This window comes from Tursiops truncatus, chromosome 10, assembly GCF_011762595.2.
Source record: "Tursiops truncatus isolate mTurTru1 chromosome 10, mTurTru1.mat.Y, whole genome shotgun sequence".
Lineage (NCBI taxonomy): Eukaryota > Metazoa > Chordata > Mammalia > Artiodactyla > Delphinidae > Tursiops > Tursiops truncatus.
Genome location: NC_047043.1, coordinates 20,744,783 through 20,769,332, shown reverse-complemented (window position 1 = coordinate 20,769,332; position 24,550 = coordinate 20,744,783). Strand labels below are relative to the sequence as shown.

The 24,550-nt window shown below is 38.9% G+C and overlaps 1 protein-coding gene and 1 non-coding gene across 2 annotated transcripts in view; one reads left to right on the top strand and one right to left on the bottom strand.

Moving 5' to 3' along the window:
• The window catches only part of SLC17A2 (solute carrier family 17 member 2), a 64,778-nt gene that overhangs the window by 24,300 nt on the left and 15,928 nt on the right, over nucleotides 1-24,550 (top strand). Inside the window, exon 2 of the mRNA XM_019945221.3 lies at nucleotides 22,768-22,878. Within this exon, the coding sequence (XP_019800780.2) occupies nucleotides 22,851-22,878 (28 nt within the window). The 5' untranslated portion in view covers nucleotides 22,768-22,850. The remainder of the gene's footprint in view (nucleotides 1-22,767; nucleotides 22,879-24,550) is intronic.
• TRNAR-CCG (transfer RNA arginine (anticodon CCG)) lies at nucleotides 23,026-23,099 on the bottom strand. Its single transcript has one exon. It is a non-coding gene; the product is annotated as a tRNA-Arg (tRNA).

The window sequence follows — 24,550 nt, the reverse complement described above, 5'->3', positions numbered from 1 at the left end:
GATGCAGAGAAAGCTTTCGACAAAATTCAACACCCATTTATGATAAAAACCCTGCAGAAAGTAGGCATAGAGGGAACTTTCCTCAACATAATAAAGGCCATATATGACAAGCCCACAGCAAACATCATCCTCAATGGTGAAAAACTGAAAGCATTTCCACTAAGATCAGGAACAAGACAAGGTTGCCCACTCTCACCACTCTTATTCAACATAGTTTTGGAAGTTTTAGCCACAGCAATCAGAGAAGAAAAGGAAATAAAAGGAATCCAAATCGGAAAAGAAGAAGTAAAGCTGTCACTGTTTGCAGATGACATGATCCTATACATAGAGAACCCTAAAGATGCTACCAGAAAACTACTAGAGCTAATCAATGAATTTGGTAAAGTGGCAGGATACAAAATTAATGCACAGAAATCTCTGGCATTCCTATATACTAATGATGAAAAATCTGAAAGTGAAATCAAGAAAACACTCCCATTTACCATTGCAACAAAAAGAATAAAATATCTAGGAATAAACCTACCTAAGGAGACAAAAGATCTGTATGCAGAAAATTATAAGACATTGATGAAAGAAATTAAAGATGATACAAATAGATGGAGACATATACCATGTTCTTGGATTGGAAGAATCAACATTGTGAAAATGACTCTGCTACCCAAAGCAATCTATAGATTCAATGCAATCCCTATCAAACTACCACTGGCATTTTTCACAGAACTAGAACAAAAAATTTTGCAATTTGTATGGAAACACAAAAGACCCCGAATAGCCAAAGCAATCTTGAGAACGAAAGAAGGAACTGGAGGAATCAGGCTCCCAGACTTCAGACTATACTACAAAGCTACAGTTATCAAAACGGTATGGTACTGGCACAAAAACAGAAAGATAGATCAATGGAACAGGATAGAAAGCCCAGAGATAAACCCACGCACATATGGTCACCTTATCTTTGACAAAGGAGGCAGAAATGTACCGTGGAGAAAGGACAGCCTATTCAATAAGTGGTGCTGGGAAAACTGGACAGCTACATGTAAAAGTATGAAGTTAGATCACTCCCTAACACCATACACAAAAATAAGCTCTAAATGGATTAAAGACCTAAATGTAAGGCCAGAAACTATCAAACTCTTAGAGGAAAACATAGGCAGAACACTCTATGACATAAATCACAGCAAGATTCTTTCTGACCCACCTCCTAGAGTAATGGAAATAAAAACAAGAGTAAACAAATGGGACCTAATGAAACTTAAAAGCTTTTGCGCAGCAAAGGAAACCATAAAGAAGACCAAAAGACAACCCTCAGAATGGGAGAAAATATTTGCAAATGAAGCAACTGACAAAGGATTGATCTCCAAAATTTATAAGCAGCTCATGCAGCTTAATAACAAAAAAACAAACAACCCAATCCAAAAATGGGCAGAAGACCTAAATAGACATTTCTCCAAAGAAGATATACAGACTGCCAACAAACACATGAAAGAATGCTCAACATCACTAATCATGAGAGAAATGCAAATCAAAACTACAATGAGATATCATCTCACACCAGTCAGAATGGCTATCATCAAAAAATCTAGAAACAATAAATGCTGGAGAGGGTGTGGAGAAAAGGGAACCCTCTTACACTGTTGGTGGGAATGTAAATTGATACAGCCACTGTGGAGAACAGTATGGAGGTTCCTTAAAAAGCTACAAATAGAACTACCATATGACCCAGCAATCCCACTACTGGGCATATACCCTGAGAAAACCATAATTCAAAAAGAGTCATGTACCAAAATGTTCATTGCAGCTCTATTTACAATAGCCCAGAGATGGAAACAACCTAAGTGTCCATCATCGGATGAATGGATAAAGAAGATGTGGCACATATATACAATGGAATATTACTCAGCCATAAAAAGAGACGAAATTGAGCTATTTGTAATGAGGTGGATAGACCTAGAGTCTGTCATACAGAGTGAAGTAAGTCAGAAAGAGAGAGACAAATACCGTATGCTAACACATATATATGGAATTAAAAAAAAAAAATGTCATGAAAAACCTAGGGGTGAAACAGGAATAAAGACACAGACTTACTAGAGAATGGACTTGAGGCTATGGGGAGGGGGAAGTGTAAACGGTGACAAAGCGATAAAGAGGCATGGACATATATACACTACCAAACGTAAGGTAGATAGGTAGTGGGAAGCAGCCGCATAGCACAGGGAGATCAGCTCGGTGCTTTGTGACCGCCTGGAGGGGTGGGATAGGGAGGGTGGGAGGGAGGGAGACGCAAGCGGGAAGAGATATGGGAATATATGTATATATATAACTGATTCATTTTGTTGTGAAGCTGAAACTAACATACCATTGTAAAGCAATTATACTCCAATAAAGATGTTAAAAGAAAAAAAAAAAAAAAAAAGAATGAAGTACTGATACATGTTCCAACACTGATGGACCTTGAAAACATACTAAATGAAAGAAGCCAGACACAAAAATAACACATATTGTATGATTCTTTTTATGTTACATGTCTAAGATAGGCAAACTCATAGAGGCAGAAGGTAGGTTAGTAGTTGCCAGGGGCTGAGAGGAGGTAATGGGGAATTGCTACTTAAGGATATAGGGCTTCTTGTTGAAGATCTTGAAATGTTCTGGAATTTAGATAGTGATAATGATTGTACAACTTTGTGAATACACTATAACCACTGAATTGTACACTTTAAAAAGGTGTGTTTTATGGTATATGAAATATATCTTGATAAAAATTTAATATTGGAAAAAAACAAATATGCAAACAAGAAGGAAAATATATCCTAGGATAAGAGAGGAATCAATCAATCAAAATTCACCCAGAACTGACACAGGTGTTGGGATTAGCAGATAAAGACATTTCGAATGTTTTCATAACTGCATTCTATATGTTCAAAAAGTTAAATAGAGACCTGAAAGATTTTTAAAAGACACAAATTAAACTTCTAGAGCTGGAAACTATGGCATATGAGATAAAAAGTACTCTGGATAGGATTAACGACAGATTAGACTTTGTAAAAGAAACAATTAGTAAACTAGAAGGCATAGCAATAGAAACTATATAAAATGAAATGCAGAGAGAAAAGAGAATAAAAATAAAAAGTGACTACGGCACCAATGAGCTGTGGAAAAGCTTTAAGTCTCAAATATATATGTACTTGCTGTCCCTAAAGGAGAGAAAAAATTGGAAGAAGGGATAAAAAAAGAATATATGAAAAAATACTGGCTGAATTTTTTTGAAATTTGGTGAAAACTATAAACCTACTAATCCATGAATCTCAATGAACCATAAGCATGAGAAACAGGAACAAAACTAAACCAATACATAACATAACCAAATTACTCAAAATCAATGACAAATGAAGATTCTTAAAAGTAGCTAAGAACAAAAGTCATATTATGTATAGAGGAACAAACATAGATCACAGATTTCTCATTGGAAAAAATGCAAGCAAGAATACAGTGGAGTAAAATCTGTAAAGTAATGAAAGGCCTAGAATATTTTACCTAGCAAAAATATTTTTCAAAAATGAAGGTGAAATAAGGGCTATTTCAGATACATGAAAGATAAAGGAATTCATCTAGTCACATGTAGGAATTGAATGATGTTCATTACACCATAGATGTAAGTTTTCTGTTTTATTTTTAAAAATCGCCTATACAATTAAATATTTTGTTAGTGGGTAATCTTGCTTCGTAAAACTGACTCAGCCCTTAGCTGAAATATTGTAAAATATTTTTTCTTTATCTGACCAAAAGCAATAAACACCTAACCAGCAGATTAGAACTACGAGAAATATTAAAGGAAGTTCTTTAGACAGAAGATACCAAATTGAAATACCAATCTGCACAAAAGAATAAAAAGCACCAGCAATTGTGACTTCACGGGAAAATAGATTAAAAAATGTTTAATGTTATTTAAATCTCTGTAAAAATTGATTGACTGTTTTAGCAAAAATAGTAACAATGTAATGTGGGATTTATAAGATATAAAAGTAAAATGCAAGGTAACACCAGCACAAAAGTAAGAAAGAGAAATGGAATAACAATTTTAAGGTTCTTATTCTATATAAGTGGTATATCACCTGAAAATGGACTGTGATAAATTAATGATGTACACTATAAAGTCTAAAGTAACCACTGAAATGACAAAACAAAGAATTATGGCTAATAAGCCACAAAAAGAAATAAAATAGAATAAAAAAATATTTATGTTGTTCAATAGAAGAGAATAATGAGGAAGAAGGGAACAAAGAATAGATGGAACAAATGGAAAAGTAATAATAAGGTGACAGACTTAAATCTACACATATCCATAATCATATTTTTTTTAAATAAATTTATTTATTTTTGGCTGCGTTGGGTCTTTATTGCTGCGCGTGGGCTTGTCTCTGGTTGCTGTGTGCGGGCTTCTCATTGCGGTGGCTTCTCTTGTGGAGCACGGGCTCTAGGGGCGCGGGCTTCAGTAGTTGTGGCATGCAGCCTCAGTAGTTGTGGCTTGCGGGCTCTAGAGCTCAGGATCAGTAGTTGTGGCACACAGGCTTAGTTGCCCCGCGACATGTGGGATCTTTCCGGACCAGGGCTCGAACCCGTGTTCCCTGCATTGGCAGGTGGATTCTCAACCACTGTGCCACCAGTGAAGCCCTCAATAATCACATTTAACGTAAATTATCTAAATACTCGAATTCAAAGGCAGAGGTTGTCAGATTGAATACACACACACATACACACACACACACACACACACACACACACACACATACACACACACAGATCAAGCCCCCTCTATATGTTGTCTACAAGAAACTCACTTTAAACAGGAATACACAAATCATCCCCCGTCACTTTTCACAGGTTTATCGAAACTTCCTAACCTAGTCTCCATTCATCTATTCTTGCTTCTCGCCCTCCAGTCCATTCTGTGTGCTTGGTTGTTTTACTATTATTTTCTTGATTGTTCTGGTAAAATTATTTGTGGTTTTGAGGACTGGCATGAAAGTGCTTTCCTCCAGAGGTGATTTGTGTTTGCTTTTGCCGGGCAGCTAGCATACTACCAGTCAAGAAGTAAACTCAGTTCATGGCTTGAGGGTTTTTTGCTTTTGTTGTTGTTGTTTTGATAACCCAAGTGATGTGAAATTTTACCCCCAATATGTATAAAAATTGGCTTGTGGTTACAACTTACCAGAGTGTCTCTCTCTCTCTCTCTCTTTTTCTTTTCTTTGTTCCCTGCTCTGCTCAGCACCAGCGTTCCCAGAATTCTTGCAGTTTCCAGGAAGTGAGATCTGTTTACTTCTAATTCACCTTTATCACCCTTTGGGATCTCACTTTTATAGGTGGTGATGGAGGTGTGTGTCTTCTCTTAGATATACCACCTTCACAGGATCTAAGCTTTGATTTTTGGTTATCCTTGTTTTCTAATGTAAACAGTTTAAACTATAAACTTTCCTCTAGGCACTGTTTTAGTTGCCTCTCACGAAGTTTTGTATGCCTTATTTTTCATTATTCTGTAGTTCAAAATACTTTATAATTTTTCTTATGATTTTTAAAGTGGTAGATTATTTAGAAGTATGTTTAATTTCCAAATATTGGGGGTTTTCCCCTAGATATCTTATTTTTTATTGATTTCTAACTTATCCCTCCTGAGGTCGGATAACATACTCTATAGGATTTAAATCCCTCTAAATTTATTGACTTGTATAGTGGCCCAGAATATGGTCTATCATTATGAATGGAACCATGTGTACTTGAAAAGAATGTGGATGCAAATATTCAGTGTAATATCCTATAAATATCAATTCATTCAAGGTGATGGATAGGGTTTTTCAGATCTTCTATGACTTTTCATATATTTTATCTAGTTATTCAATCATTACCGTATGAAAGGTATTAAAATCTCCAACTGGGATTGTAGAATTGCTTATTTTTCCCTTTAATTCTTTCCATTTTTACTTCATGTATTTTGGAACTTTGTCATTAAGTTCATACACATTTATGATTATGCTTTCCTGGTGAACTGACCCTTTTACCAATATAAAATGTCACTCTTTATCTCTGAAAATGTTCTCTGTCTTCAACTCCACTTTATCTGTTTTTAATATAGATAATCCAGTCTTTTTATGCTTACTGTTTGCATAGTACATGTTTTTCTACACATTTATTTTAAACTTATCTGTGTTTTTATATTTCAGGTGTTTTTGTTCTAGCTAACATATGTTCAGTTCTTACATTTTAAAAATCCATTCTAATAATCTTTGCCTTTTAATTGAAGTATTTAGACAATTAACATTTAACAGTAACCTTTATTTTTCTTCCCATACTATACTGGCTAGTATATCCCATACAACACTGAACATAAATTGAAAAAATTGGCATCCTAATTTTATTCCTAATCTAGGGGGGAAGGACAGAAGTGGAAAAAACTTTCAATAGTTTATCATTTTGTATAATGTTTCTTGTTTTACTGATTTCTTTTTCATTAAAAAATATCATTATATTTTGCATAAATTACTAGTATAAAATATTTTCCAGGAAAATACCATATAACATCTGTCAATTTTGCTTCCATCTTTCTTTCACATTTTATACAAGCTACATAAGGGACACATCATTGAAAGTAAACATTTTGCCTGGCTCCTTAGTGCCTTGTCTGTTTATATGTTTACCAGTAGATGGCACTCTTGCATTTTTGGTGGCTTATGTACTATGGTTTTGCCTTTATGAGAGCATTAACTACTTCTTTGACCAATATTGAAGAAATGTAAATTTAATCTGGCTCTTAGGAATGATTTTAAGTGATTCATACTAACAATGGCAATTAAATCCAGTCATTTAAAATGTATTCATTTATTCACACAGTGAGTATTTATTGAACAGCTTTTTTATGGCAGACACTAGGCTGGACCCTATGGATATATCAACTAAAAAAAAAATGTATTTCCTTTAAAAGTTTCCAGAAAGTTAAAATATCTTTTAAAAATTAATTATATTCTAAATGTTATACAAGGTAAGAAAAAGTGTTGAGGCTGAGGAAGAAAAACAAAGAAGCAAGTAACTCTTGGTAGAACTTGGATACTTCTGCAGAGGTGATAACCTCTGAGCTATGTTCTGGAGACGAAGTAAAAGTTCACCAGGAGAAGAAGGGAGTCCAGGAATTACAGAAAGACTCTTGTAAAAATGTCAAGGGTCATAAAAATATTCCATATTATTTGGAAGTTCAGGACTGAGAGCCTGGACTACATGAGGTGGATTGATTTCAAACAAATCTGGGGGGACTTCCCTGGTGATCCAATGGTAAAGAATCCACCTTCCAATGCAGGGGGGACGCGGGTTCGATCCCTGTTCGGGGAACTAAGATCCCACATGCCGCGGGGCCACTAAGCCCACATGCCACAACTACTGAGCCCGCAGGCGCCTCAGTGAGAGAGTCCGTGTGCTGCAAACTACAGAGCCCACGCGCCACAACTAGAGAAAGAAAAACCCACACGCCACAACCAGAGAGAAGACTGCACGCTGCAAGGACAGATCCCACATGCCACAACTAAGACCCAGTGCAGCCAAAAAAAACAAAAAACAAAAACAAATAAATCTGGGAATGAAATAGTCAGGCATCCAGCAGAGCTCACATCTCCTTCCTCCCCTTCCCCATGCACATTTTCTTTATGTAGTGATTACATGTCTGGGAAAATTCATAACCACTGTTGGTCCAGAGTGCTGGGGTAAGGTGGAGAATGAACCTGTTTGTTTGCTCATTCCAAGCTAGGCCCTTCCTCTTTCTCACCTAATCCCCTCCCCTCAAAGGGGCCCAGACAGCCCAAGTCTAGATCTCAAGGACCCCTGACCTGCAGACAGAACCTGATTCCATCCAGAGATGAACAAAAACCCTTCCCTGACACTTAGCCACAGCCAAACTCAATCTCAGCCTCCCTTCCCATAAGTCTCCCACCTCTAGGAAGACTCCTCTACATTCTAACACCCTTCAGGACAGTGAAGGTGCTGCCAGGTCCCTAGATCTATACCTGATAAAGCAGTAGTGGGATGACAAGGCTTTCAGCCCTTGGATCAGACCCTTTTCTGTGGTTCCTATGTACCTTCCACTTGTTTCAAACTCTGCTGCCAATACATCTTTGGTCTTCAAGGGCACATTGCTGGGAAGTTTAAAAAAATCAATCTATAAAACACCTCACCTATAATCTTTAAAAACTCATTGTCATGAAAGGTAAAGAAGCTGAGGAACTTTTCCAGATTAAAAGAGACTAAAGAAACATGACAACTAAATGCAATGTGTGATCCTGAATTGAGGGAGGGAAATGTTATAAGAGACACATTGGGACAGCTGGCAAAGTTCAAATTTAGGGATAAAGTATTAAAGCTAAAAGAGGTTGAGACCTACAACTTATTCTCAGATGCTTCAGCAATTATATGTATAGAGAGAGATACAGATCTATAAATAGATGGATAGGTGGAGAGAAGAGTAATATTAACAATAGGTGAATCTAGGTAAAGGTTATATATGAGGGTTCTTTGTATTCTTCTTGTAACTTTTCTGTAAGTCTTAAATTATTTCAAAATAAAAAGTTTTTAAAAACCACAAGTCCCATTGACCCTTGACCCATATCACTAAGAGTGCAAGCCAAGTAGGGGCCCTGTGTCTTTAGGCTGCAAGATGGAGGAATCCTAGGAAAGAGATAAGCCATTTTGTTCCTCCCTACTGGGGCTGGGGCTCTATCTCTCTTTTTGTCTCTGTCTATGTCTGTCTCTATCTCTCTCAAACACACACACACACACACACACACACACACACACACACACACACACACACACGCCCCTCTGAATATCAAATCACACTATCACTCCTTAGTCCCGTCTTCCTCTCTCTCCCCTCCACGGTTTTGTGTTGTGGTGGCTTGTTTGCCTGCTTGCTTGCTTGTTTTGTTCTTTTTCTCTTTCTGCAGCTGAGAGAACTTCCAGACCAGCCTTTTGCCCATTAGAGTTATGATGGCTCCGTTCAGCCTTCAGAGAGAGAGATCTGGGTCAACCCAGGGTCAGGCACTTGGGGTTCAGCAGTGGGGAGCATTTATCCAGTTCAAAATCATGCATTCTCTCCAAGATATAATTTGAAATAAAACAATACTAGAACACAAAATTTGATCTATGCTGAAAGTTGAATCATATTTTTCTGTATGTTTGGGGTAGAAAGTCATGCACGCACACCCACACACACTCCTGCTTTGCCAGTTGACACAGTGGTCAGTTTGGTAACACTTCACTGGGAATTAGTATTAGAGTGGGAGAGGGTACAGTCTAAAGCCAAGACTCCTATTGCTTCATCCAGAATTTTCTGGAGTATCTGTCCTGGGTCTGCTTTAGATACAGTGTGTCCAGGGCTTCTTTATACATCTAGAAGAGGGCAACGGCTTTCTTTGGGAAATGAGTCTGTGGCCTCTCTTTTATTTCCGGTGACTGCTCATGGTCTAGCTCAGCTGTCCAGAATAAAATCTCCATGTGAAGGGTTTGAATAATTTAATCATGTTCAGCCTGGCTGAACATTAGAATCACCTGAGGAGCTTTTCGAATTCGCATCACCCAGGACACACTTGAGAATAATTACAACAGGATCTCTGGGGTTTGGCTCAGGCACTAGCGCTCTGTAAATCTCCCCAGGCAGTTTGAATGTTTATCCAAGGTTGAGAATCACTAGGTTAAGGCCAAGCTTTATAATAAGAATTTAAAAAGCAGTCTTCATTTGTCTAGAGATGCAGCAGCTGTTTTTTTTAAAGGGGAAGTTTTGCTGCCATCCACATGCTTCAGCTTCACTCCTGAGAAGCCCGGCACCTGTGTTTTCCTAAAATTCCCCCGGTGATTCTGAAGCGCCCTCCTAGATTAGAGCCACTGACCCTGGAATGTCTCCACTGCCAATCTCCCCCATGAAACTTGGGAAGTGGTAAGTTGATTGTTGGAAGATCTTGGGCCTTTAAATCCTGAAAAATATTTTCTATCTCATTCAGACTAATATTTGGTACAGTGCAGCAAGTTAAGTGAATTTTGGAGACCGAGTCCTTTCGCGGCTTTTGCGTTGGAAGATGCTCAGGTGGTAATTACGTAGTTAAAACTATAAGCTCGGCTGAAGGCTTGAGAGGCAGTGTGTTCCGTTGGATGTGGTCTAAAGTTTCGGTTAAGAATTCAGACAAATCCAGGTATCAAACTTCAGGGGTAACTGCCTATCCTGAGACCCAAGTCATACAAAGAAATTAGGTGGAAAATGACATTGGGGAGACTTGAGGTTATGACGGATTGACATTTTTCTAAGAGGAACCTCTGCCTCTGTTCTGGAGGAGATAGAGTTGGTACTCCCAACAGCATCAACGCAGGGTTATTGAGGACTTGGGGTGTTGCATAGATTAGAGAAATAAAAGCAGAAGAACTGGAGACTAGGATTGCATAAAGTACAAGGACATGGGCCTTGTTGGAGAATTGCCTGTTGTAAATGTGAAGTAATGACCACCCTGGAAGGCAGTCTGGTAGTAAGTGTTACAACTGAGCCACTTATTTTACTTCCAGGACATTATCTGAAGAAAATAATCAGACCAGTGTGTAAAAATATATGGGTTTTTTTGTGTTTTTTTTTTAGTTTTTAAGTGTCTTTTTTTAAATATCTTTACTGGAGTAAAGATGGTTAAGATGAATATAAAATTCTTTCTCCTTTATTTCATTTCATTATATTTTATCTATTTAATAGGTAAAATATAAATAGAGGAGGGAAATAACAAAACTTAGAAACAGTATAAACATCTCCGTAAGCTAGAAAGTAAGGAGAAATCTTTGCACAGGGCTGAGGCCACAGGCCTACCGAACCCGAGGACTGAGAGCTGGTAGTGGTGTCTGGGAATTTGACCTCTCAGAATTAAGAGGATAGAGATAAAGAGTGGTCTCTGTAAGGACATGGGACCAGAGACAGGCTCACTGTTTGACATCTAGTGCTGATAGACTCTACTGCTCATGGGTATTAGTTATCTATTGCTGCAAAATGAATTACTAGAAACTTAGTGGCTTGAAAAACTGCGTATTTATTTTTACCCAGTGTCTGTAGGTCCGTTCAGACATGGCTTAGCTGGGTTCTCTGCTTCAGGGTCTCACCTGGCTGCAATCCAGGTGTTGGAAGAGACTGAAGTCTCATCATGATGGGGGAAATATCCACTTCCAAGCTCCCTCGAGTTGTTGGCAAAATCCAGTTCCTTGCAGCTGCAGAACTGAAGGTTTAAATTTCCTGGTGGAGGCTGCCTTAGCTCCTACAGGCTCCTAGTTTCTGCCTGGGTGGGTGTTCCCTAATACAACCACTTGTTTCCTCCAAGCCAACAAAAGCGTAAGAGAGCAAACCTGTTAGCAAGATGGAGGATAATATAATATAATAATATATAATATAATAATATATAATATAATAATATATAATATAATAAAATAATATATAATATAATAATATATAATATAATATAATAATGGAAATGACATTCCTTCACTTTTGTTATATTCTGTTGGTTGGAAGCAAATCGCAGGTCACACTCAAAGGCATGAACATGGAGGAGACAGGGGTGACTGAGGTCATCTTAGAATCTAACACATGATGAAAGAGGCGGCAGATCATTCTGTGACTGATGACATCCAGGGCTATGGGCCTTCGCAAGATAGAGTCCTGAGGAGGCAGCGGGGCAAACACAGACTAAGGCTGCCAACTGGAACCTCAATCAAGCTGCCCACAGGATCAGAGACCAGATTTGGGATGACCAGAATATTATCACAGGGCAGGAGACCTGGAATGCTAGGGTAAGCCCTGGAATGGTTCTGGAACATGAACCTTAAAATGCAGATGAAGGTGACACAAAAAATTCTAGACAGTGTAAGGTAAGCGCTGAGAGAGACAGTGAGGGGAGAGAAGAGAGAGACTGAGAAAGAGAGATAAGTAAAGACACTAATTTGGTTTGTACCCCCAAATTTCAAAATTTATGAATATAGACCTAAAAGACAGCAGTCAAACTCAGCAAACAGAACATGAATTTACTTTAAAAGAAAATAATTTTAGTCAGACAAAGGTAACTATGTTTAGACTGCTCAAGGAAATAAATGAAGGATTAACTTCTAGTTAAAATCACCAGGAAATTACGAAACTGAAATAAGTAGAAATTAAACAAGAAAAGTTGACTATTTTTACAATTTAGAAATCCTAGGAAAAATATGGGCATTGAAAGAAGGACCTCTATTGCTAAATAAATTTTTGACTAAATATTATTCCTGGCATGAATTGTAGACTAAATACAATGGAAGAGAGTATAAGAGCATTTCTTTCTACACAAAGTAACAATGGGCCAGCAGCATGGGAACTTGCACCATCTGGAAGCTTGATACAAATGCTAAACCTCAGGCCCACCCAGACCCATATATTTAACACTTTAATAAGTTCCCTATGTAATTCATATGCACATTAAATTTAAGAAGTGCTATTTTAGGGCAGTGGAAGAAAATTTTGAGAGATTTGTTCAGAACGCAGAACAGAAAAACAAAGAAACCCATACATACGTATATGTATGTACATGTACGTACACACATAGACAAATGTGTGCATATGTAAACTTACACACACACACACACACACAATTCTACATGCATAGGCTATAACTGTTCCTTTTCTGTAGTCACCTTTTTGTTTAGTTTTATAGGTTTCTTTTAGCATCTCACTAGTTACCCAAATCAGATAACCAAAGTTAACAGCCAGTCTGGCTCATAGAATCTCATACAAAAATACTCATAGAGGCTTTTCTTGGGTAAATAAATTCGAAATTGGATAAATAAATTTAAAATTTAGAAAAAAATGGATCTCTTTCAATGTACTCTGCATCTGCTTTACTCATTTAAAATTACATGATATTGGGCTTCCCTGGTGGCACAGTGGTTGAGAGTCCGCCTGCCGATGCAGGGGACACGGGTTCGTGCCCCAGTCTGGGAGGATCCCCCATGCCGCGGAGCGGCTGGGCCCGTGAGCCATGGCCGCTGAGCCTGCGCATCCGGAGCCTGTGCTCCGCAACGGGAGGGGCCACAACAGTGAGAGGCCTGCGTACCGCAAAAAAAAAAAAATTACATGACACTGTACAAAAGCATCCAAGTCAAATGGTATAGATGCAACTCATTCTATTAAACTGTTGCTTAATTTTCTGTGATAAGGCTGTATCACAATGTATTCTGTTAGTCCCATTGATGAACATTTAGGGTATTTCTAGTGTTTCCTTCCATCTTTTCTTCTTCTAGTTGGATTTTTACTGAATCTGTCTATTAATTCAGAAAAGATCAATATTTTTATGATATTAAGTTCTCCCACCCAATCATATAGTATATAGTTCCATTTAGCCAGATCTTGTTTTATGTCTTTTAATGCAATTTTATTGTTTTCTTCCTTTGAGTCATACTTTTCTTGTTCAAATAATTCCTAAAAATTTTAGAGTTTTTGTTACTAGAGAACATTAAAAGCTTCTTTCAATTTCCATTCTTGGCTAGTTATTTCTACTACTGAGAAAAGCAATTGATTTTTTTTTTTAATGTTTGTCATGTTCCCCGTCAGTTGACCAAATTTCCTTCATGCCTTTGTACTTTAATCCCCAGGGATGTTGAACAATTCTAATTCCCCACACCTGCCTCTATGGCCGTGTTCTTTCTGGAAAGTCCTTTCCCTATATTACTGGCTCTTCCACGGCACCCATGAAGACTGACCAGACTGCCTTCTCCAGAAGGCCTTCCTCTGACACCCCTGTGATGACAGGGGTCCTTATTTGTTCTCTCCTAGTGCTTTGTGCACGCTTATATTGTTAGTTTTTATTACTTTTCATCCTAGTTGTCTGTCTTTGTGTATAGTCTCGCTCAGTGGACTCTGAACTCTGTGGAGTCATGGGTCAGGTCTTAAACAAATTGATATTCTCAGAAGCTAGCATCCTGTCTGGAATATAATAAATTCTCAGAAAAGAGTGTGGGATTCAACTGCTCTAATTAGAAACAGCTGCTAATGCCAGGCCAAAGAGACTTAACTTTCTAAGATTCTGATCTTTTCTGCTACATTACTCTTGATATTTATAAATAAGTTATAGATACTTATTAAGAGTGGAGCTCACTGAGTTGATTTGACACTTTGTTATGTGAAAATCATGATGGGGGCTAAGGGGTTTGGACCAGCTACAGAAATCTTGATTTTTAATGGCAAGCGTGACTCAAGAATTCATCCATTCAATGAACTAATGTTTATTGAATATATTCTATAGTCCAAATACTGTGCCAAGAGCTATGGATATAGAAATTCTCAAAGTACACGATTCCTTCAGGGAGCTTGCAAAGTCCAACTATAGGACTACACTACTTAAACAAAATATGTAGCTTGAAAAATATAGTTTGAACCTTCTGGCATTGGACACTGTTGATCACTCTTTCCTTATTATATTTAGTCCTATTTTGGGGATCCAATCTCAGCTACTTTTTCTGCCAAGGCTGCTGCCAGGTCATGCTGTACCTTTGCACAAATTAGAAAATGTCACACCTTCATTGGGGCAAACTAGGCAAAAGAAGTTCTCATTTGCCCTCTTTTTAACTATTTTTATTGGCTGACCAAGTACAGAATGACTTTATAATAAGTCATAACCAGAATTTTCAATTACAGGAAGGAAGACACTGTTGTTTCAGCTCTCCATGCTACTCCTCCACTTTTCAAAAGTGGACTGTGGTAGGCTGAGGAATGCCACCTGAAGATTTTCACATCCTAATCCCCGCAACCTGTGAACATGTTACCTTGTCTGGCAAAGGGGACTTTGTGTGTATGATTAAGGATTTTGAGACATGAAGATTATCCTGGATTTTCCAAGTGAGCCCAATATAATTACTAGGGTCCTTATAAAGAGGGAGGTAGGAGGGTCAGAGTTAGAAAGATTTGAAGATGTTATGCTGCTGCCTTTAAAGATGGAGGACGTGGTCATGAGCCAAGGAAGGCAGGTGACATCTAGAAGCCAGAAAAAATGAAATAGATTCTCCCCTAAAGCCTCCAGGGAGAGTGCGGCCCTGGCGGCATCTTGATTTTTGGCCCAGGGAAACCCATTTGGGACTTCTGACCTCCAGAACTGGAAGAATAAATATATGGTGCTTTAAGTCACTAAGTTTGTGGTAATTGATTACAGCCACAATAGAACACTAATACAGAGGAAACAAGTAGTTAAGCTAAGGTGCTGGTTCCAATAGGCTCCTTGGGCAAGACTAACTGGGACAGGGAAACTCAACTAAGGCAGTTTAAAGCTAATAAAGGCAGAAAGGGCAGGACTTCACCTCATTTTATAAGGGCTGAGAGTCAAACTGGGAAGACCCAGTAGCAACCACAGTCCAAAATTTAAGAATCTCAAATAAAACACAAGTCCAAATACCAAGAGTCAAGTAGAGACTGGATGAGAAAGAGCACAGATAAGAAGCAGGAAGGAAGGATGCAGGGTAGCTTCATGGGAAGATGTCAGAGTAGCCAAAGTTCACATTTATTAAGCTGTGGGCACCAAATGCTTAAGGAAAGTCTAGCTGGTTTAACAGAACCCTTTTATGGGGGCATCTCATTTATTGAGGACCTATTACTGGTTAGTATATGTATTTCATTTTATTTGCCCAATAACCTCATGAGTTGAGCATTAAACCCTTGTTTTACTAAGGTAGAAACCAGTTCAAGGAGGTTAAATGACTTGTCCAAGGCCACAGAAAACACTAGGAAGTGAAGGTGGGGTTGACCTCATTCCTCCAGTTCCAGGAGCCCTGATCTTTCTTCCACATCATGCTGCCTCCCCTTCAGGAAAAAGTCGTGTTGACTTTTTCAGCTGTCTGCAGACTTCAAAGCAGAAAAAACATGGTGTCATCTTTTGAGATATTCTATCAGCGAGAACTTGAAAATGAAGTTAAAAATTAAGCGGCAAAGCCAAACCCAGGCTCTCTGCTCCGAGAACGTAGGGCTAAACCTAGTGCAGTTTGCCTGCCGTGTGATGCAATATTTATCCTTGTGAAATTGTGGAATTATTTGAAAGAGAAGAAGGGACGAAAATGCCTTCTTTCTTCAAGGTAGCCTATAGTCTAGGGCTTACAATACTGATTTAATGGTGAAGGTAAGTGCATTTCTTCTTTTGGGATCAGAGGATAATTACTAATCAATCAGAGATCCATTAAAGGGAGGGAACAGTTTAAGGGAAAGTCAGAGGAAAACATTGTCAGCAGCCTAAGGATTTCCACCTGGGAATATGGTTTCTGATTTCAAAATGAAGAAGAAACTTTCTAAAAAATGTAATTGACTCAGTCAAGACCCTACAGCAAGGTTTGAGAGGCCACCAGTGTCAATGGACTCTGTGGACAATTGTCACTTCTCCAAGGATTCCGTAAGTATTTACTGTGACACCTTGATGAATCGAACAGGCTTTGGCTGCAGAATAAAATACTGGATCAGAACTAACGAAGTTTGGGATTGGGGACTGTGATTCATGGGCCTCTTCAGATTTCTGTATATAGTTGAAATTGTCTCTCAGGAAAAGGAGAATATGAACAAAGTTGTGGATAAGATTGAAGGCAAGAAAACCTCTACACTTGTGGAGATCACCTGGTTTGTTGCCCTCATTGTACAGCTGAGGAAAGGTGCCCCAAGAGATTATGGTTAGTACCTATCAGTGCTGTGATGGGAAGGCCTAGGGGAAAAGACGCAATGAAGGTGCCCTCTCCCATCCTGCCCAGAGAAAACCCCAACTCCATAGCAGAGATGGACTCATACAGGCCTGGAAGGTATACCTGAGGTTGTTCCTTGGAGGAAAGGTGCCCAAACACTCCTGTGTTATTTCTTGGTGAGCAGAGCTGTGAGTCCCCTGTGGGCAGGGCCCAAGTTGCGCCTTAATTTTGACCTAACCCTGCCTTCTAGGATTACCTACTATTGGTGCTTAGTACTTTTTTTTTTTTTTTTTTTTTTTTTTTTCGGTTGTGGCCTCTCCCGTTGCGGAGCACAGGCTCCAGACACCCAGCCTCAGCGGCCATGGCTCACGGGCCCAGCCACTCCGCGGCATGTGGGATCTTCCTGGACCGGGGCACGAACCCGTGTCCCCTGCATCGGCAGGCGGACTCTCAACCACTGCGCCACCAGGGAAGCCCGCTTAGTACATTTTTCTTTTTCTTTTTTTCATGATTACGTTCACATGAACTAACAGCATGATGTAAATGACCTACTGGAATAACCAATTTTATTCCAGAACTACCAATCTTTCAGAAAGGTAAACAGGTGATAAAAGAGGCCTCAGTTTGACTAGCATGGAAGAAATTGCTTCTTGGCATGTTCTCTGGTGTTGGTAGCAAGGTGCATCCCTTCCTCATCCATCTTCTGGATTCTAGTCCAGAAGAACCCACTTCTAAAAGGAAACATTTAAAACCAATTTAACAATCAATCAAAAGCATTTTTATAGAAAGATATTTCATTTGCTGTAAACCTGTATTTATTAATCTGAGAGGGCCCAAGTGCCAATCTTGTGACTATTATTATTTCTGTTGTTAATATCAATAACATTTTACAATTATGATATTTTACACTGAGAAGGCGTGTCTCATACCTTTGTTTTCAGTCCCAATAGTCCTGTGAAGTAATATTATCCCCATTTTTCCTATGAAACTGTGACAGCTCTGGGATCTTATAAAATCTGCTCTGCTTTACTCGGACTGTAAATGACAGAGAAGAATTGGTCCTTGGATACCCTTTGACCTGCAGGTTCCTGCTCTTTCAACCACATGTAACATTTACTTTGAGTAAACTAGGGGACTCGGCTAACAGAGGTGATGCAAGACAGGCTCAGTATTAAGGGAAATCTAAGAGCAACAGAAAGACCATTATAACAAAATAGTGAGTTCTAGACTAATAGTAAGAGGATAAAAATTATTTTGCTTATGCATGTCATCTTGTCTATGTCTATATTATTTTTATACCAAATATAACTCTATTTTGTGTCATAAAATTATTTTTAAAGTATAGAATTTTTATTTTACTTAATTTTAATTCATTTTTTCCATGTCTATTTACAGGTTTGTGGTTTTTTTTGCGGTACACGGGCCTCTCACTGCTGTGCCCTCTCCCGTTGCGGAGCACAGGCTCCGGACGCGCAGGCTCAGCGGCCATGGCTCACGGGCCCAGCCGCTCCGCGGCATGTGGGATCCTCCCGGACCGGGGCACGAACCCGTGTCCCCTGCATCGGCAGGCGGACTCTCAACCACTGCGCCACGAGGGAAGCCCCTATTTACAGCTTTGACACTAGGATTCACTATTTTTTAGAAATGTCACTCCTGAGTAGGAAGGTCCTTGACAATGTTTGTAATTGGGCTAAAACTCATTCCACTGTCTCTAAGTGATATCAATTATGCCAATTCTCAGATTGCATACTATCATATGCTTCTGTGATTATTTTAGAAAAATAGCTGCCATTACTATGTCACAGAAGGACCCTCTTTTCGATTGGTTTGGGATGTCTGCCTGATTTCTGCATTTGTCTCATACACAGGAAACGGGCAATTAACAACTGAAGTTAGCTATTAAGGCAAATTTCAAAGTAGCATTTGAAACGATGAAAGCCAAGGTAGGGATGGCAGCAGATGGAATGGGAACTGAAGGGATGGGTTTGTGATATAATTCCACTAGTCAAAAAAGCAAGAAAGGGTGGCACAGTGGTTGAGAGTCCGCCTGCCGATGCTAGGGGACAGGGGTTCGTGCCCCGGTCCGGGAAGATCCCACATGCCGCAGAGCGACTGGGCCAGTGAGCCATGGCCGCTGGGCCTGCGCGTCCGGAACCTGTGCTCCGCAACAGGAGAGGCCACAACAGTGAGAGGCCCACATACCGCTAAAAAAAAAAAGCAAGAAAGAGTAGTCTTTTTTTTTTTTTTTTAAATATTCAAAGCTCAACCTGAAAGTATTTTCATCATCAAATTTCCTTCTGGAATAAATGATTAAAACTTAATTTAAAATCATAGATAAGCAACAAGGATATACTGTAGAGCAGAGGGAATTATGGCAATTTATCTTGTAAAAACTTAGAATGGAGTATAATCTGCAAAAATACTGAATCACTATGCTGTACACCTGAAACTAATATAATATTGTAAATCAACTATACTTCAATTTTTAAAAAAAAACCTTAACTTAAAATCATATAAATTCCTATCTGGAATACCTTAAAATGAAACTACCCAATTGTATTTTAAGCTTGTGCTTAAAATATGCCCATAAAGAGGAAGTAGTATTAATAGATAGAAAAAAGCAGTAGTCTGGGCATCGGGAGACCTGGTGCTGACTCAGTATACTCTGTGACTCAAAGCAACTTCAAGCATTCTGCACATCAATCTCCTCATCAAAAAAAAAAAAAAAAAAAAAAAAGAACAGCTGGGTCAGAGAATCTCCAAGTCTCTTTCAGCTCTAGAGCCCAATGTTTGTCAGATTGGTTGGAGAGGTTGGTGGGAAACCTTTCATTGGAGTACAAGTACTTGTAGCTGAGTGTACAGTTGAAAAATTGCCTTCTGCCAAGTCTTGGGATCTTACATAACAAGAGAGATCAAATAGAAAATGGTCCAAACTCCGGGTCAGCTAAGATCTGAGTGTAGAGCCCTGAACTGAACTCCTGATATCATCCAGATGTTAGCAGGGCTGGAAAGCCTTCCTAAGCACAGCAAAACTTTTTGACCTACCTCCTAGAGAAATGGAAATAAAAGCAAAAATAAACAAATGGGAATAAATGGAACTTAAAAGCTTTGCACAGCAAAGGAAACCATAAAAAAGACGAAAAGACAACCCTCAGAATGGGAGAAAATATTTGCAAATGAAGCAACTGACAAAGGATTAATCTCCAAAATTTACAAGCAGCTCATGCAGCTCAATATCAAAAAACAAACAACCCAATCCCAAAATGGGCAAAAGACCTAAATAGACATTTCTCCAAAGAAGATATACAGATTGCCAACAAACACATGAAAGAATGCTCAACATCATTAATGATTTCTCACTAATCATTAGAGAAATGCAAATCAAAACTACAATGAGCCACATCTTCTTTATCCATTCATCTGCTGATGGACATTTAGGTTGCTTCCGTGTCCTGGATAGCACAGGTAGATCAGCTCAGTGCTTTGTGACCACCTAGAAGGGTGGGACAGGGAGGGTGGGAGGGTGGGAAATGCAAGAGGGAAGAGATATGGGGATATATGTATATGTATAGCTGATTCACTTTGTGATAAAGCAGAAACTAACACACCATTGTAAAGCAATTATACTCCAATAAAGATGTAAAAAATAAATAAATAAAATAAAAACTACAATGAGGTATCACCTCACACCAGTCAGAATGGCTATCATCAAAAAATCGACAAACAATAAATGCTGGAGAGGGTGTGGAGAAAAGGGAACCCTCTTGCACTGTTGGTGGGAATGTAAATTGATACAGCCACTATGGAGAACAGTATGGACGTTCCTTGAAAAACTAAAAATAGAACTACCATACGACCCAGCAATCCCACTACTGGGCATATACCCTGAGAAAACCATAATTCAAAAAGAGTCATGTACGACAATGTTCATTGCAGCTCTGTTTACAATAGCCAGGACATGGAAGCAACCTAAGTGTCCATCGACAGATGAATGGATAAAGAAGATGTGGTACATATATACAATGGAATATTACTCAGCCATGAAAAGAAACGAAATTGAGTTATTTGTAGTGAGGTGGGTGGACCTAGAGTCTGTCATACAGAGTGAAATAAGTCAGATAAAGAAAAACAAATACCATGTGCTAACACATATATAAGGAATCTAAAAAAGAAAAAATGGTTCTGAAGAATGTAGGGGCAGGACAGGAATAAAGAGGCAGACGTAGAGAATGGACTTGAGGACACGGGGAGGAGGAAGTGTAAGATGGGACGAAGTGAGAGAGTAGCATTGACATATGTACACTACCAAATATAAAATAGATAGCTAGTGGGAAGCAGCCACATAGCACAGGTAGATCAGCTCAGTGCTTTGTGACCACCTAGAAGGGTGGGACAGGGAGGGGGGGAGGGTGGGAAATGCAAGAGGGAGGTGATATGGGGATATATGTATATGTATAGCTGATTCACTTTATTATAAAGCAGAAACTAACACACCATTGTAAAGCAATTATACTCTAGTAAAGATGTTTAAAAAAAAGCACAGCAAAAGCCAACATGTTTCCTGGTGCTGACATTCTCTTGTTGGCAACTGGGCATCTATTTGGGTACATTGTAACAAAAAAAGAAAATTTCAAAACTCAGATGGGGTGACCTTGTTCTCAGAATTCTAGAGCCATTTGGCAAAAAGAAAACTACCCTGACTGGCTTTATGAAGCCTAATTATTGTTCCTTCAAAGACACTGAGTATAAAATAACTACTAATTGTTTAAAAAAACACTCGATAAATATGGAAAATCATACAGAATTACGTGACCACAGTGTGTTCTGCAACCCAGAAATAGCCATTGCTGGCACTTGTGTGAATCCATTTCTCTCTTCTTGGATGTGCGTGTATCAACACAGGCATAGTGCTTGTTTTGTATACTAGAGTACAGGCATTTCCTTAATATTATTCCATATCTTTGAAAACGTTATTTTAATAAAGTCCACTATAAGAATCTATTAAAATTGACTCACCAAACCCTTATGGTTAGGTTAATTTGTCTCCAATATTATGTTGTAATAATACTGCAAAGAATATTTTTGAACAAAATTCTTCACCTGTCTCTTTCATTATGATCCTCCATCCTCCATTCTTAAGTGTGCAGGTAAGTCTTGTTAAATGTATGCGCAGAAAGAATGCAAAGCTTTGGATGATGCAGTATAAGCATGAGACGTGTTTGTGAGGTCATGGACGCTTCAGTTTAGGAATGACTGCAAAACTTACGATATTCTTAGCATGAGGATTGTACCTAAAAGAAATAAATGTATGAATCCCCAAATATTGGGGTACAGGTATCAAATTAGACATGTCCATTTCGAGGTCATGAATTCTCTTTACCTGTCAAGTAGCTGGATTTATTCATAATTATAGTAGAAAGCCCTCATTCAGGTGATTTGAAGAACTTTTCAGCCCAGTAAAGTGTCCAAATTGTGTTAGCAAAGACAAGAATAAACATTTTAAACCATTAAATACTATTAGTATTATATATATATATGTGTTATGCAATGTCATTCTTCATGTTCAAAGAAGGAACCATGGGTCGTTGTTCTGGTTGTACAGAAAGATGTACAGAAACATGGTCAAAATGAAAGAAAGGGCTGCTCTGGAACTTTCCTCCCCAGCTATTGGGCTTAATTTTCCTGTCTTCTGACCTTGCTTCAAGCCATAATATGCCTTACCTTTGCATGGTTCTCTGTGGTTTGCAATTTTCTCATTCAGTTCTTGCAGCACCACTCAGAAAGGAGATTTATTTTTATTGAACAGACAAGGAAATGGCCAATTAGAGAATTTAAATGACTAGCTCTACGTCACTTAGCTGGGACTTAGTCAGATTTCTTATAAAAATAGAGTCCTCCGTAAGCATAGCAATAAGGAAGCGTACTGCAAAATGTAAATCATATACCTGTGTTGGGTCAAAACTTTCATTGATGATGAGAGAATGCAACATTAACACGAGAAAATTATCTGTGTGTCTTGTTTTGGATTGTTCTTCTTCCCCATAGATAAAAGCCCGTCGTGGTAAAAGAGATTCAGGGCAGAGGGAATCTCCCCCACAAAGTGTGGTACCATTTCCCAGAGGAGCCAAATGGATGAGAAGCCTTCCACCAGGAAAGGTAAAGCCACATCTCTCTCTCTCTCTCTCTCTCTCTCTCTCTCTCTCTCTCTCTCTCTCTCTCTTTTTCTTTAAAATTTATTTATTTGGCTGCACCGGGTCTTAGTTGCGGCACTCAAGACCTTTAGTTGCGGCATGCGGACTCTAGTTCCCTGGCCAGGGATCGAACCTGGGCCCCCCTGCATCGGGAGCATGGAGTCTTAACCACTGGACCACCAGGGAAGTCCCAAGTCACATCTTGTATTTGCAGGCTACCTTATGGAAGAGTGGAAGTTTTATTTCCACATCCTCGTTCTCCATTCCTTCTCCTTTGTTTTTTATCAAGCCTCCCTGTTGTGGAGATTCTCCCAGTGTAACATTGGACCAGATCCAGCCCCTCATTCTGTTACCTGCTACTTTTTCCTTAGGGAGCCCCGATGAGGTATCTATGAGAAATTACGTCAAATGATCACTGAATCCCAGGACATAAGGAACGGAAGGAGTCCAGAAAAAGTCATTTTAAACAAACCCCTAACCCATATATGAGTTCCTGCTACAATATCTTTGCTATGTAGCTGGTTATTTCCCATGAGCTTTGGAAACCTCCAGTAATAGGGAAATAATTCTTTTGCAGGCAACCAAATCTCATCCCTGAGCCTATTTGGCCATTAAAAATTATTTCTCCCATTATATATATATTTTTATAGGTTTATTTGTTTCTTCACAGGTTCTCTCTTTGTTTCTCTTTAGTCCCATTTCTCCAAATGTGCAAAAAAATTTAATCCATCATTCACATGGGAACCCTTTCAATATAGGCCCATTGTTCCACTTCACAGAGAATGTGTTGCTCTTGTAACAGAATGTGTTGCTCTTGTAACAGAATGACAGTTCCTCCAGTACCGTATCACCTACAAACAGTAAAAATGGTTCCCCATATTAGTTTTCTTTTTAAGCTGAATATATGTGAAGGCAGAGCCTAGTGACATACAACAAAAATACTTCCAAGTGGACATTACACTAAGGAGTTAGTGGTTGTGCTCATTTATACACTATATATCAGGTATTTTAAAAGAGAGCCCTTGGGGCTTCCCCGGTGGCACAGTGGTTGAGAATCTGCCTGCTAATGCAGGGGACACGGGTTCGAGCCCTGGTCTGGGAGGATCCCACATGCCGCGGAGCAACTAGGCCCGTGAGCCACAGCTACTGAGCCTGCGCGTCTGGAGCCTGTGCTCCACAACAAGAGAGGCCGTGATAGTGAGAGGCCCGCGCACCGCGATGAAGAGTGGCCCCCGCTTGCAGCAACTAGAGAAAGCCCTCACACAGAAAAGAAGACCCAATACAGCAAAAATAAATTAATTAATGAAAAAACTCCTACCCCCAATATCTTCAACAAAAAAAAAGAAAAAAAAAGAAATAGCAGAAAATTTCGAATTAGGCATGAGCATGAATTAAAAAAAATAAAATAACTAAAAATAAATAAATAAATAATTAAAAGAGAACCTTTGGACGTTAGCTTAATTCAAAGGCAGCTCTCTAAGTATAAACTTTCAAGCTTTATGGTAGATGAATATGCAAAACAGATGGGACCACAGACTTGAAATTAGGAGACTCAGGTTCTGTGACTGGCTCTTCCCCATCTTCCTCATGCACTTTATTTTGGAACAATGTGACATAAATGCCTTCATTTAATTTTT